Source organism: Lactuca saligna, chromosome 8 (assembly GCF_052625555.1).
Source record: "Lactuca saligna cultivar CGN05327 chromosome 8, ASM5262555v1, whole genome shotgun sequence".
Classification (NCBI taxonomy): domain Eukaryota; kingdom Viridiplantae; phylum Streptophyta; class Magnoliopsida; order Asterales; family Asteraceae; genus Lactuca; species Lactuca saligna.
The window spans coordinates 22055949-22070962 of record NC_136424.1 but is presented as its reverse complement, the minus strand read 5'-3'; the positions used below and the strand labels follow the sequence as shown (position 1 = coordinate 22070962).

The following is a 15014-nucleotide window of genomic DNA, read 5'->3' as shown; positions in this document are numbered from 1 at the left end:
TAGACTATAATTTTGTTATTTTGGTTTCATATTCAATGACTTACAGCCGCCCGAAGTCGGGATGTTAATATGAATTTTTTAAAATTTCATCCCACTAAGTAGTAAGTAATTACCAAAAAAATCTGGGTTTTTCGGGTATTTCGGTTCTAAACTCACTTTATCCGGTTCCAATCTACCCACTTTGATATTTCTGGGTTTTCCGGTTCTAGACCCACTTTACCCGAACAGTACCCGGAACCGAACCAGAATCGGTTCCTATATATCAGTCCGGTTTTCGATTTTACAAAATTCCGTTAACCGGTTCCGAGTTTTCCGGATCCGGATCCATCTGATCCGGATTTAGACCGACTTTCAATCCTACATAGAAGTGAATACCTCGATCATGACTAAAAGTGTAATTTACCAGAAATTTAATAAAAAAATACAATGACAATAGTATTTCACTCTTTCATTGCCTATATATACCCATTCATCAAAGTATCAAACACACACTCTTACTTCTCTCCGACTCTTCTGATGTCATTCCTTGTCTTCAATCTCTTCATCTTCACCACCACACTCTTACTTCTCTCCGCCTCTTCTGATGTAATCTACGACTCTGCCGGCACCGAGCTTCTGAGGGGCAACCCCTACTACATTCTCCCCCTCCTCCGTCGCTCCGGCGGCGGACTCACTCTTTCTCGGAACACCAAAGACGCATGTCCACTCAACGTCACTCAAGAGTCCTTCGAGGTCAACAATGGAGGTCCGTTCACCTTCAGCCCCATAGTCCACGACGAAGAAATCATCCCAGTTGCTTATCCCATTTCGATTTCAGCTTATGTTGTAAACCCTTGCCATGGATCGAACATATGGAAGGTGACGACGTCGACGGCGGCAGTAGCCAAGAACGACGAAGATGAATCACTGACGACTAATAAAGCTAAAAAGAAGAAAGCTGATGATGATAACAAGAAGAAGAAGAAGAAAGATGATGATGATGATGATGATGATGATGACGATGAGAAGAAAGATGATGATGAGAAGGGAGTTGTTCCTGTTCAAATAGTGACCACCGGTGGGGAGTTCAACACGCCGGAAAGTTGTTTTCAGATCGTGGAAGGTGATATTATGGAAGGATTGCAGAGCTACCAGATTCAGCATTGCCCGTTTAAATGTGGTTCACCGGGAAGTACTGATCATACTTGCTATAACGTCGGCGTTATTAGAGATGCCGACGGTATTAATGGATACATTGGTCGTACCGATGCTATATTCCCTGTTGAGTTTAAAAGTTATGATGGCACATTTAGCCAACCGACTAGTATTAGCCCAATATCGTCCTTTGTAAGCACATTTAGCAAATGGGGAAATGAGGTCGAATAATTCCTTTTAGGTACTCTAGATCTTGTTCAAGAAATAAAATTTGTATCATGCAGGCTACTATGTCGATGAAAATGATGTGTGGGTTCAAATTTCAATAATGGCATTTTTGTTTGTTCTACAAGTTAAGTGAAAGGTGGCATGCATGATTTATGAAAAGCCAATTCGTGACACTTGTAAATGCCTATAAAATTAATCAATGGATTATGTGCATGGGATGTTGGAGCCATTCGTTTACAACTACTCTTTCAATATGTTTGTATTCAGTGGACATAGTATAGCACAACTTATAATAGATAAATTAAGATATATATGATAGGTTTTTTACTTAATATATAAAACATGCCTTAATGGGTTAAGTGATCAGGCATGGAAGCTTATGCATTAAGACTCCTCTAATTTTAAAGAATAATAGTTCGTTTTTTATATACTTATTTTGTTCACCAACTTCAATTAAGTGGAGTTTACAAAAGACCACATTAATGGTGCTGGAAACTTTTTTGAAAACCTTTCATTTGTTCCAACGCAAAGATGCATTTGATGATATGCATTTTAGAGCTTACAAATATGTTGTCTCAAGCTCTTCAAAAAAAGATTAAGACATACTTGAAGTCATTTCATTGGTAGAGATGACAAAAAAAAATTGAGATGATAGGTTTGAAAATTTTCTAGACAAGGTATATTCTTTTTGTGAAAAGTATGAAAGGTGGACATGGTGGGAACTTATGCAAGGAACCGAAAACAAAATAACGACTTCAACAATCAAAATCATTATAAAGTTATATCTTCACCATTGTTCTTAGATATGCAACTTCGTGGTCGTTTTAATGGGATAATAGTCATTGTCAAACAAAGATAATATAGTAACATTAGTAACATTACGGTATCTAAAAACTTTTGTCTTCATACTTAGTGAATCCAATAAGATTGTAGGGGAAATGATACAAAAGCCCTATAATGTTTTTAAAATTTGTCGATTCAATCCCTAAAGTTATTTTCTGATTTTATGGGGGTATAAAGTAGGTTACGACCTATTCTTTTCGTCCCTTCAACATCTAATAATAGGTACACCATGTGACATGTGCCCATTTAGACCCGACAAAACACACTTCATGCCCCCATAATGCCAAAAAAATATGTTTGGCGATCATCTAAACCAAAACTTAAAAATATGCATCGAAAACACACACTATCTCCAACAAGACTATCTCTGACGTATGTTCCACTAACTTCAATGTCACTAACATTCGCTGGAAGCTCCCTCATCTCATTGTTCTCAAGATCTGTGCTCTCAAGGATTGTCACACATTGTTTATGGATATTGTTTACTGAAAATTCACAACCATCGGAGAAGCTTTGAATGCGGCGCGGAACTCAAATGCGACGACTCTGTTTTTAATGTGTGTTTTTGAGTTTTGGTTTAAATGATATACAAACTTTTTTTTATGAGGGCATAAGGTGAGTTTTGTAGGGTCTAAATGGTCACATATCGCATGGTATACCTGTTATTAGAGATTGAAGAGACTAAAAGAGTAGGTCGTAAACTACCTTATACCCCCATAAAACCAGAAAATAACTTTATAGACTAAATCGACCAACTTTAAAAATATTGTTAGGCTTTTGTGTCATTTCCCTATGATTGTAATAAGACATAACCCTTCGTTAAACACAGATAATACATTAAAAATATAATATAATAATATAACTAAAGATAATATTCTATGTCAATTCATAAAGATACACACACACACAGAGAGAGAGAGAGAGAGAGAGAGAGAGAGAGAGAGAGAGAGAGAGAGAGAGAGAGAGAGAGAGAGAGAGAGAGAGAGAGAGAGAGAGAGAGAGAGAGAGAGAGAGAGAGAGAGAGACTTATGTTGAGAAAATAAATAAAATTATAATAAGAGAATAGTCTATTATTTATTGTTCAAAAGAAGTCGGATTTTACCATTAATAAGTTTTAAATATAATGACTTTTCTAAAGATTTTCAGCTATAATTCAATATTACCTGCTAAATTCTCAAATATGTAAATGACTAAAACAATTACAAGTTTTCTTTGTCATTTTTCATCCAAAAATATAAAGATATAAAGTTTATAGTTAATAAATAGAAAATATAATATTTTTTTGTGTATATATGCTAGCGGCTAAAATCTCAAACACAAAAAAAGATCACATGGTTTCTCCCTTTATGATTAGAGAAATGGATGGTTTTATTAGATAGCATGTAAAATTTTGATGATTTTTCTTACAATAGCCCTCGCATTCCATTTTAACGTGAAACTATGCAATATACAAACTTTACTCTTCCTTCCCCTAGAGTGTACTAGTGGTGTGGTTGCACTCTTCCTTATTGCTTGCGAGCTGTGACAACTCCTAGGGTGTACTAGTGGTGTGGTTGCATGGGGCTTTGGATTTTAAGGGGTCTCCAAATTTTGGGGCAAAATATAGAGTAATAGTGTTGATATTTTCATAAAATACATTTTTATGTGTTATTATTAAAGAAAATTAGCAAATATCTATATACATAATATGACATTTGGTAACCAGTAATTTTAATTGTAAAAAAAAATGAATGAAAATCAAAAAAATCAAAATCTTACATAAATTCTATAATTTATCAACAACTTAAGGAAAAAATTTATATCAAAAAATTATGTATGTGTATCTAATATAAGTTCAAGAAAATGTTACAGATTTTTATAAAAGCACCAAAAAGATCAAACCATAACAAACCTAATAAAGGTTCCAATAGATCGTCGGTATTGCTCGTCTCTCTTGCCGAAAATTATCGTTTTGTTGTCTTGAATCTTGATATCTCGTTGAGTCGTTGATAGCCATGTTGCCCTCCTCTAAGTCTTCTATCTGACTCCTCGACTACAAGTTAATATATCTTATCTCTTTAAACTTCCGAAGTCCCAACTATGATTAACTGTTTTTTCTCCCAGGCTAAATGCTCCTTTTCAATTGAAATTTATGAATTCATACTAAAGTTAATGAATAATGAAGTAGACAAAGTCAAAAACAATGTTCTTGGTTTGTTCTTTAGTCTAATATAATGTCTTGTGAATTGTGTTTATCATGCTATCATTATACTTTATAGTTAAGTTATTAACATTGATTTGTTTGGATAAAAAAGATGTCTTTAACTACAAAATTTGACTTAGGTTGTTCTAAACCTAAAAGAAAACAAAAAGAACAGTTTATTCATAGGCAAAGAGGATTTACCAATCAATTTGTCATCAAACAAATATCAAAATATCATCATAATGAAAAATTAGTTGGAATTTAAAAAAAAAAAAATGAAATGCATGTGCCAAAAAACATGGATGAAGTTCATGAAGATGTGGAAACCAAGGAATGAAGTTCATGATGGGGAAGAACCTAAGGAAAGAAATTGAACTGCAAGTGCAGTAAGATTTGCGTTGTGTAGACGAAGACATAAAGACATCGAATGGTAAGGGTAATTACACAGAATATATTTGGTAAATACTATGATCGTAGGAACTGAAACATTTAATTAGTTAAAACAGATGTTGTGATAATGAATTTATAAGAGTTTTATTAACTTCGAATTTTGAATTTAATGGTAGGAAATTTTCTTACTAATATTTTTAACAAGTTAATGGGCATCACTTTGATTTTGGTACAAATACAAAGCCTTCAAAATATGAGGGTCGGGCCTACTTATGACTTGTGAGTAGATGTGCAAACGAGTGGAGCCGAACCCAAGTCTGACCAGGCTCAGCTTGGACTCGTTTAAGTTATATAAGGTTCGAGCTTGTAAAGAATTATACAAGCTTAGCTCGAGCTCGGGCTCGACTCGTTTTTTATGTGACATATCTAAATAAGCTTAAACTCAGCTCAAGCTTGTTAAGAAGCTCGTTTACTAATACCCTAAATTCATAATTCCCCTAATATATTTTTATTATAATATATATAAATAATATTAAATTATATTATATAAAAACTCGTTTAGGCTCGCAAGCCTAATCAAGCTTAATGACATAAGCTTGAGATCGAGCTCATTTAATAAACGAGCTTAATATTAAGCTCGAGCTCGGCTCGGACTCATTTAAAATCGATTTCAAGTCGAGCTTTTAACAATCCGATCTCGAGTAGCTCACGAGTAGCTTGGCTCATTTGCACCCCTACTTGTGAGACTAGAGCAAGAAAAGAAAGACTTGAACCTGAAACCAGTGTGTAATGGATTCTCACCACCATATTAAATGAGTATTAACTTTGTCCCACAATTCCTTAAGATGACAAAACACAAGAAATGCTAAAAACCAAATGATGCTGTAAAATAAAAGTTTAAAAAAAAAAGAGTTTGATGATGAATCTAATCAGGATTACAGCATACATCGTATTACAGCCTCTGGAACCAACACATATCAATCAATCTCATCTCATAGTAACATAATAATACATGCCATGCCACGCCACCATTTCTTTCCTCACAACATAGTTTCCTTCATGGCAGATGAAATGGTGGTGGTGGTTGGAGGTGGTGGTGGACATGGTTACCTCCATGATGAACCACCGAGACGAATAACCTCTTCAGCACCACTATCCCTAGCAGAAACCCTACCATTGGCCACATCAGCCTTGTCACTAGTCAAATCACCATACATATCTTTAAGCTTTGCCAAATTACTAGAAGCAGATGTCCTATCCTTCACTTCTTCCCTACCATTTGGACTCACCGGAGCCTTCCCCCCATGATGAATACTCACACTCTCGCTTCTGCTCCTGCTCCTACTCCTACTCCTGCTCCTACTCCTCCGGGAACTCGATTCCCTGTGGTAATCCCTTCTGCTACTCTCCCTGGACCTTCGATCATACTCATGCCTCCTGTCCCTTTCCCTTTCCCTATATCTATCCCTCTCCCTATCCCTATCCCTATCTCTTCCTCTTTCTCTTTCTCTTTCTCTTTCCCGGTCAGGATAATCTCGGTCAGGCAAATCGCGGCTTTGGGAACGATGCCGGGCAGGGGATCGGCGGGAAGAATCGTCATACGAAGGGAGAGGTGGGAGGGTGCGGCGCACAGGGGAGGAATCGCGTGTGGACGCGCGATGTGGGGCCCGCTGACCGAAGGAAACCGAAAGTGCGGCTTTGACAGATGGCGGTCGCCGCGCCATGTCATCGGACCCACGGGTTGACTCGCCGGTCACCCCGCAATGTTTGGTAGGGAGTTTTAGTTTTTCGAGGTTTGCTGTGATGGACCGCATTACAGGGACAGGGATACGAGGGAACAGTGTATCAAAGTAATACTGCAAAAATAAATAAATAAATAAGAATTATGGAGATCATGAATGAAACAAGGGTGAGATATCATAAGATGATGAGTTGGCACCTGACCTGTCCAAGAAGTAGGTCCCGGACGTATACCCCCATTGTTGTCATTCTACCATTGGATCCAGGAGAGAACTCCTGACAAAAGAAAATTGAAGAAATCAGATATGGAAATTAATAAATAAAAATGTTGTTGAAATGTTGTAGTATGTAAATGATAGAAAAAATAAAGGGTGATATGAGGCACAATAAAAGGCATCTATGATTGATTATGTTGACCTATGTAGGGTGAGAGAAAGAGTGAAAAACTTCTGGTTGCACCACAGCCTTCCTTTTACTGCCCCGACTCTTGAACCATTGATTGATTACACAAGAAAACAAATGGTTAAATCATCCAAATTTTCTTATTTAATAACTTTATACAAAAAAAAGAAAAAGAGCCCTATCATACGTATACAAAAGAGAACACATAGTAAAATTCTTCTTCATTTTACTGAAACTAAGTTAGAAAAACAAGCTAGCCCCATTTTCTAACTATTATGCAAAAAAGGGTTGATCTTACAACATTTGAGCAGAAAAACAGCCAAGAGTATTTTGTAATGTTAGCACAGTTGATGGGGATGAAGATGATATAGATCAATGATAATTCCACATATCTTTGGCATTAACTTAAGGACTTTTAATCTTGTCTTTGTGATTGCTGCTTGACTTTGAAATGTTTAAGCATTTGAACCTCAATATTTATGCTCCTCAAACAAATTACTCCAGACATGCTTTGTTTATAAAGACAGCCATAATGAAAATGAAAAAACAAAAGTGTCCACCAAGAATCAACTGGCAGCTATCAGAAATGAATCTATGTAATCAATTTCTCTATGTAAGATTTACTTCAGTCATAAGCCTCAAAAATAACCTTTCTATATTCATAATTTCTCCTTTTTATCTAATTTACTAGTATCCTAGACAACAGAACAACCCCAAGTATAAACATGAAAAGAGTCAAAGACTATAGTATGCCCTGCATGATACAAAGCATAAAAGTTTCCACCTTTCAACTTTTTTTCCTATACAAAGTGCTTATAAAACAACAAATGCAGCAAATCGAATAAGAAAAATGTTCAATGGTTTTGTTTTTTATTGCTAGTGTTCTATACTCCTATATAGAAATATTTACATTCAGACACATATGACATGTCAAAAGTGTAAACATGATATTTGATCTTAACAAGCTTATAGGTATAAACAACTGGATTCACAAGTCATAACACAACCTGTGACAAAAAAAAAAAAAAAAAAAAAAAAAAAAAAAAAAAAAAAAAAGGAAAAGAATGCAATAAAGAAAGTACCTCGTCATCCTTGACATATGGTTCAAACCAACCCCACAAAGTTTTCGGATCTGCAGCATATCTCAAGTACAGAAATCCAACCTGCATACCAAATGCGATATAAATTGTTCAGATAGCTTCAAAGAACATTTTCTAGCATATAAGTGACTGTATTGTTAATTAAAGAACAAACAAAAAAAATCACAACTTACCGCTCTAATGTATGGAGAATCTGGGTGTTTCAACAGGCCATGCATTTGTTTCACTGTAAGCTTCATGGTGAAGAACTTGTACAGAAGGCAAAATGCAGTGGAAGGACCACGACAATTCCCAGTCATCCATGGCTCCACATGATCCACTTGGTTGTATATTTCATCAATCACTTCATGATAAGTTTTAAAACGATAAAGCTCTTTAAAATAATCCGATGAAAGGATATTCATGCAAAGAACCCTCTCCAACAGTTGATCAATCGGCTTAATTGGTATCTCCATAACTTAAACCACACAGATACCCCTTGTAAGGATGTCTGAAATCAGCTGTTTCTTTCCTTTATACTTCACTTAGAACAAGACAGCTTTCATTCCTAACAGTTAAAAGAAAAAGAAAACCAATTAGCAAAATGATAGAAGAAGTAATTATAGCAATCATGGGTTCTTAATATCTTCTATAAATTGTTAAAAAAATATAGCAAGGTTAGTATAGGATTTACTTCAACACCACAATTTTAATTAATTTAAGGTTCTCTTTCACTTCAACATTAGAAGCATCTTCGCGAAACATGTTATCCGTATAAAAAGTTCCATGATTGCAACTCGCAATAATCTATACGCTCAACACGCGATTATATTGGGAAGTTTACTCTAACTGATGACAGATTGCACATCATTTTAAAGAATAAGAGAAGTAGCTTTCGTAGAAATAAAGACGCAGAACTAATTAAGACGATTAAAAAAAACGATTGGGAACCCTAGGGAACCCAAATAAAGAGCAATTATACCTTTTCGTTGAGATGGTAATAGTGATTTGGTGATTACAATACGAGCTGCTTTCTGAGAAACAGAATCGCAGAACCAGCGATTTGATTTTCAGAGTTCTTTTAGAGTTTTTGTGTTCGCGAATCGGGACCTAACCCTAGACCCAAATCTTATGACGAGTATATAATTTTGCTGCACAAGTTAATTGACGTGACAGATACGGCGCTTCATTGGTTTTTTCTTATAATACGGGTAAGACCCGGATCGACCCGAAAAGATTGAAATATTGCAGTTAAACCCCTGGATTATGGTGTTTCTTTCCTTAGGCCCGGCTATAATCTAAAATAGTATTATGTGATGGGTAAGTTATATATTCGTTAGCTTTGAGATATAGTGCTGTGTTGATTTTGGTCCATAAGTTTTCATTTCAAAAAAACGAAAACTTAAATTTCAATGACCCTAATCAAGTTGTATGACTTTAATCCTAAAGAGTACCATGTGATGAGTAAGTTTAATGTTATGTTTGGTTCGAAGTAACTCAGTCTCAATAATCACATGTTATTGTTGTATTAAAAAATTTGTGTGTGTTTTCTTCTACCGAATAACTTCTTTATGATATAAAAACTAATCTTGTTATAAACCAATGTTTTAAAACTCGGGTTTTTAGTTGATCCGGTGTGACGACCGGTTCACGGGTCAACCGGTTCAACCGGTTAAACCGCGCGGGTCAACCCGGTTTATGGTCTTTTTCTATTTTTATATATTTTTACTTTTCTACATAATGCATAAACATATAAAACCAATAATTTGATGTACACAAAGTTTAAATATTGAAAAACATTAAAGAAACCACAAATTACTCGTTGTTTTGGTGTTCGCTACTTGTATCTAACCATCAAAACCCTATTAAAACGGGTCAACCCAGTTTTAACTGGTTCAACATAAGCGGTCGAACCGCGGTGCAAGGGAAACCCGACCGGTTCAATCCGGTCCGTATTTTTACAAAAAATCGTTCTCAATTGACCCGCTTTTTACCCCGTCACGGTCCAACCGGTTGAACCAGTCGGGTCAACCCGGGTTTTAAAACATTGTTATAAACAAAGATACGACTACAAAAATAAGTTAAAATAAAAAATTAAACAAGTACAAAAGATGACTACAAAAATAAATTATAATAAAAAGACAAGTAGAAAAAGATGAAAGCTTTTCATCAAACATAAACTCTCAAAGGCTATGATTGTGCCCTCTTTTCTATGCTAATATATCTTAACTTAGATTCTATTATTTCAAATAGGTGTAATTAGTACACAAAAGTCGAATAAAAGTGCTAGGAGCCATCACTTTCATCATAATTTACTTTTCCATGATCAAGAAGCAGTAAATGTGATAGAAATGACATATTTTTGTGCTTAAAATGTTTGGGATGGAATTAAAACATTAGTGACAAGATTCTGGATGGTGATCGGTGAACATCTTTTTGATTCTTGGTGTTGGTGGTTGAGGAAAATCAAAGCCATGCACTCTCTTAAATGATGATGGAATGGTTAGTTGTGGGATCTTGATTGAATTGAGTTTTGGTGGTGGGTTTCGCCACTGTGGAAGATAGCCTACAAGAAGAAGGTTTTGAAGTAAAGGGCCTGATTTCATCATGGCGTGCAAGAACTTGCCTTTCTCTGGTAACCTTTTTGTTAGTACCACATTATCAATGACATCTGTTAATGATTGTGATGGTGGCAGTGGGAGTGACAGTAACGGAATTTGATCGGTTAATTGGGTTTTAGTAGCATTTTCATTAGAGACCAAAGAAGAAACAACTCGTACAATAGGGTCATCTTCAATGTAACTAGTGCGAGCAACTCTTACAAAAGAAGAAAGATTGGCTTCGAGTTTTTGAATTTCTTGTTGAAGAATGAGATTTTTTGAAACTAGTATTTGGCATTTGAATCGGAATTTATCTCTTTCCTTAATGGTTTTTGTCAGTAAGCTTTTGAAATACAATGCTTCGTCTATTTTTCTAGCAATCTCTTCGTTCGCACAAGCAATTATTGTTTCCATCTCTAGTTTTGAGTAGAACAAAGAAAGCTTCAACCCTGTGGTATCGTGTGCCTGATAACGATAAAAAATTCACAATAAAGAAAGGTTATACGTAAAGAAAATAAACAAAAAAATACGAGAACTAATCAAAATATCATCCTTTTGTCTAACATATATTATCTAAGGGTAAAATCAATAGCAACATCAACAACAACAAAATTTCATAAATCTCTTTAAATTTGGGTAAGGAATGTAGATGTTGAGAGTCATATCTCAATTGCATCACATATAAGACCTACTACATGTGTAAATAAAAATATAATATAAGGGTAAAATGAAAACTCAAAACCAAGATGCGACGATTTTGAAATGAGACTGTGATAAGAAAATGTTAAGTGCCTCTTCTTGGTAGTAGCACTCTGAATTCAAAGCAATATATGCATCCTCCATGTTACCACACCAAAGTGAGATAAGGTAAGTTTATATGAAATCGTGTTTTTCCTATTCTGGTGAGGGGTTTGATTATAAACCAAATGCTTTCTTTTATAGCATTTAAAACCTTTTTTTGGGTATTGTCAATAAGGGAAAGAGGTTGGGATACCCAAAACTAAACTAAAAGCCAAAAGCAAGTTGAATATAAACTTAAGATCATAGTATTTGTGATGATAATAGATGTGACTTTTGAAATCTTTCTTATAGCTACTATAGTCTTATAGGTAGAATATCATATCTTTTTTTTATAAAGATGTTATTTTAAGGTGCTACTATACGTACACATAAATTGTCAAATCATGAGGCTACACATATTATTACACTCACAAAAGGTACACCAAGCAATTTGGGGGTACGTATAGAATCATTTTTATTTTATCAATAAGGTCTCAAGAGATTTGTTTATGGTACAAGATCGTCCCAACGATAATATAATATCTAATCTTCAACAAGGGGCTATTAAATTTGCTTCATGATCAACTAAAGAACAACTAAATCCATACATTTATTACTAGATGATAATCAAAATGATGAAAACAATAAAAAGAAAAGAAATTTTTTGAATGAGTTGATGCTCCAAATTATTCCCTTTCAATTGTTTCTTTTTTGCAAAATATCCGCAAATTAATATGCTACAAAAAGCAATGGTGTGATAAAAAGTAATGTTACCAAAATACCAATAATCATTTGGTGCAAAAATACAATGATGTTTTATGCTAATAGTGTATAAACATTATTAACTTAGTATTTCTATGAAATTACATTATCATATAGTGAATAATAATAAATAAAGAGAAAATGACAAAAATAGTCATTTACACTAATGACATTACAAAAATAGCCAAAAAATATCCAAATTACAAAAATAGCCAACGATTTCGTAGATGGAAATGCCCCATCTGCGAAATCACCTTTCCATCTGTGAAAGTACAAGCAGCTAAAGCACAGTTGTGCTTTAGCTGCTTGTACTTTCGCAGATGGCTTAGGCCATCTGCGAAATTGAGAAGCCATCTGCGAAATACTCTTATTTTCGGTATATAAACGTTTTTTTTTTCTCCATTTTCCCCCTTCTCTACACAAAAACTCTCTCTAACTCTCTCTATCTTTGGAGTATTTTCGCGATTTTGGCTACTTTTTGAAGAAAATGGAGGATTATATCAACAATCCGGCGAATATGGTTAGATTTTAACTCTTTAAATGTTGAAGTTTTTTTTTGTTATCATTTATTGTATTATTTAGTGTTAAAAAAGGGTAATTTGGTGTATTTTGATAATTTTAATATTTCTTTAGTATACTTGAAGCTTAAATGGTATTTTGTTAGTGTTTGTTTGAATGTACAAGTAGAGACTGCGTAGATAATGTTTAGAATTTGTTATTTTTGTTGTTTGTTTAGTTGTTGTATAACCTGAAAACTTGTATATTGTTATCATATAATTGTTTATATAAAGTGAAAAATAGTTAAATTATAGTATGTGTAAAATACTCGTTTGTATATATATTTGTTTTATAAGTATAGCGTTTGTATAAGTTGAAAATTTATCGTATATATATTGTTAGAAATTGGTTTTGTTTGTCGTATAAGTTGAACAATTGTTGTCGTATAACTTGCAAAATTGTTAATTTGGTTGTCGTTTTATTTGAAAAATTGTTTGTTTATATAATTATAAAATGTTAGTTTATATAATTAGAAAGATAAAAAATGTTTATGTATTTGTCGTTTAAGTTGAAAATTTGTTTAAGTTGAAAAATTGTCATTTATATATTTGTCGTTTAAATTGAAAATATGTTTAATAAAATGTTTATATAATTATGTATGATATTGTTTTTTATCGTAAATATATTTGTTGTATAACTTGAAAAATTGTTTATATATGTGTATGTTATTGTTTTTTATCGGAAATATAAAAATAATTATTAATTAAGAAATAGTATTTGCATTACCAATTGTTTATGTATTGCAGTTCGTAATCATATATTTTAAAAACAAAATATTTTTTAGTTATCTAATTTATTTTTGTGTTTTTTTTGCAGCATGATTTTAGTTTTATCAATGTGAAAGCGTTTGCGAACTTAAAAGGTTCTGGCGGTAACATATGGGAAGTATTTGAAGTTTTAGATGATGCGAGACGTGCCATTTTCAGAAATACCGTATTTGGTTACTTTATTGATGTCCCTCGTTTACAAGGGGATGCATTGTTGTTCCATAAAATGTTCCTTCATCAGATCCGGCCGGACCCTGTTTTATCTCCAGATGGAATAAAACGATTATATTTTCGAGTAGGCAATACGAAAATGGTTTATGGGCCGGAAGAGTTTTGTTTGATAACCGGCTTCAATTTTGGGGAGTATCCAAAAAACATTGGGAAAAAAGGGTCGGAAAAATTATTAAGCAGTAAAAAAAGATGTTTATTGCGTGAACGGCTATTTCCGGACTATACCAATAGTTCGGTGAAAATCGGCGACCTTAAACGTTTAATTTTAAATCGAACATTCGTAGCACTTGACGACGTTGATGCAGTTAGAGTATGTTTGATATACATTCTGTGTGAAGGTTTTTTGGGTAAAGAAGTTAATGATCGGGTGCCACAAGATTGGTTTTTTTTTGCTGAGAATTTGGATCTCTGGAACAGGTATATTTTGTTTACGTTAAAAGTTATATTTTATTAAAGTTATAATTTATATAAAAACTAATATTGTTTTTTTGTTTTGTTAGTTTCGCTTGGGGTAGCTATCTTTGGGATTTTACTTATATTGACCTTCAGGATACATGGAACAAAATACATCATTATTTATCACTTTCTGAGCGTGGTCAAACTTTAAAGTACTCCGTATCAGGATTTACGGCTCCAATTAGGGTATAAAAATATTCTAATATTTAAATTGTTTTATTGTTAAGTTTTTTATTTTAATTTTAACTTTTATTACTGTAATTGTAAAAAATTGTAGATATGGATATATGAGATGATTCCGACTGTTCGCGCATGTGGATTTGTGTTGAAAAAAAATAAAGACTTGCCTCGGATGAAACGATGGAGTGGAACTAAAAAATTAAAATTGGTTGACGTGAACAAGATTTGGTCAAAGATGCAGGTTTATAAATATTTCGTTTATTATTAATAAACTTGATTATTATACTTTTATATGCATTTTTAATATGTTTAATTTTTTAGGACGGTCTACCACCAAGACAAAACATGTTACCGGGTGATGGTGAGATGACATCTTGTTATTATATGTCATTTCAAGAGTATGTATATGGTGAAGGGAAATAAGTTTCATCCCCAGTACGGGACCATTTTAGGAGACAAGACGAATCTTCGTCTAGTATGTCGTCCAGTGGTCGCTCTCATGGTACAGGTAGGGGCAGTGGAAAACACAAGTTAGACGAGGTGTTGAAACGGCTACATGCACTGGAGCAGCATGTGTTTATAAACCGACAACCTACGGAGTTTTTTGGTGAAGAAGTGAATACTGAACAATTTTGGAACGACATTGTTTTTGATGATCCGATAGTGTCACAAAGAAATTATG

At 33.9% G+C, this 15014-nt stretch overlaps 3 protein-coding genes across 6 annotated transcripts; 1 reads left to right on the top strand and 2 right to left on the bottom strand.

The window, feature by feature from the left end:
- Positions 1-506: 506 nt before the first annotated feature.
- LOC145012741 (bark lectin-like) lies at positions 507-1455 on the top strand. The gene has a single exon (XM_078971525.1). The coding sequence runs from the start codon at positions 517-519 to the stop codon at positions 1363-1365; it is 849 nt and encodes a 282-aa protein (XP_078827651.1). The 5' UTR covers positions 507-516; the 3' UTR covers positions 1366-1455.
- Positions 1456-5673: 4218 nt separating this feature from the next.
- ATSRL1 (PRP38 family protein) lies at positions 5674-9166 on the bottom strand. 4 transcript variants are annotated; one of them, XM_078968030.1, is made up of 5 exons: positions 8981-9164; positions 8193-8566; positions 8002-8082; positions 6722-6793; positions 5674-6633 (listed from the first exon to the last, which is right to left on the bottom strand). In XM_078968030.1, the coding sequence occupies exons 2-5, from the start codon at positions 8472-8474 to the stop codon at positions 5884-5886; spliced, it is 1185 nt and encodes a 394-aa protein (XP_078824156.1). In that variant the 5' UTR covers positions 8475-8566; positions 8981-9164; the 3' UTR covers positions 5674-5883. The 4 variants fall into 4 exon arrangements, with proteins under 4 accessions (XP_078824156.1, XP_078824158.1, XP_078824157.1 ...); XM_078968033.1 differs by having other exon boundaries at positions 6440-6633; positions 6717-6793; positions 8981-9166; XM_078968032.1 differs by lacking the exons at positions 8193-8566; positions 8981-9164 and adding an exon at positions 6935-7003 and having other exon boundaries at positions 8002-8043.
- Positions 9167-10394: 1228 nt separating this feature from the next.
- On the bottom strand, positions 10395-12494 carry LOC145009465 (uncharacterized). The gene is made up of 2 exons (XM_078968154.1): positions 12453-12494; positions 10395-11063 (listed from the first exon to the last, which is right to left on the bottom strand). The coding sequence occupies exons 1-2, from the start codon at positions 12492-12494 to the stop codon at positions 10395-10397; spliced, it is 711 nt and encodes a 236-aa protein (XP_078824280.1).
- Between the last annotated feature and the right edge of the window lie 2520 nt (positions 12495-15014).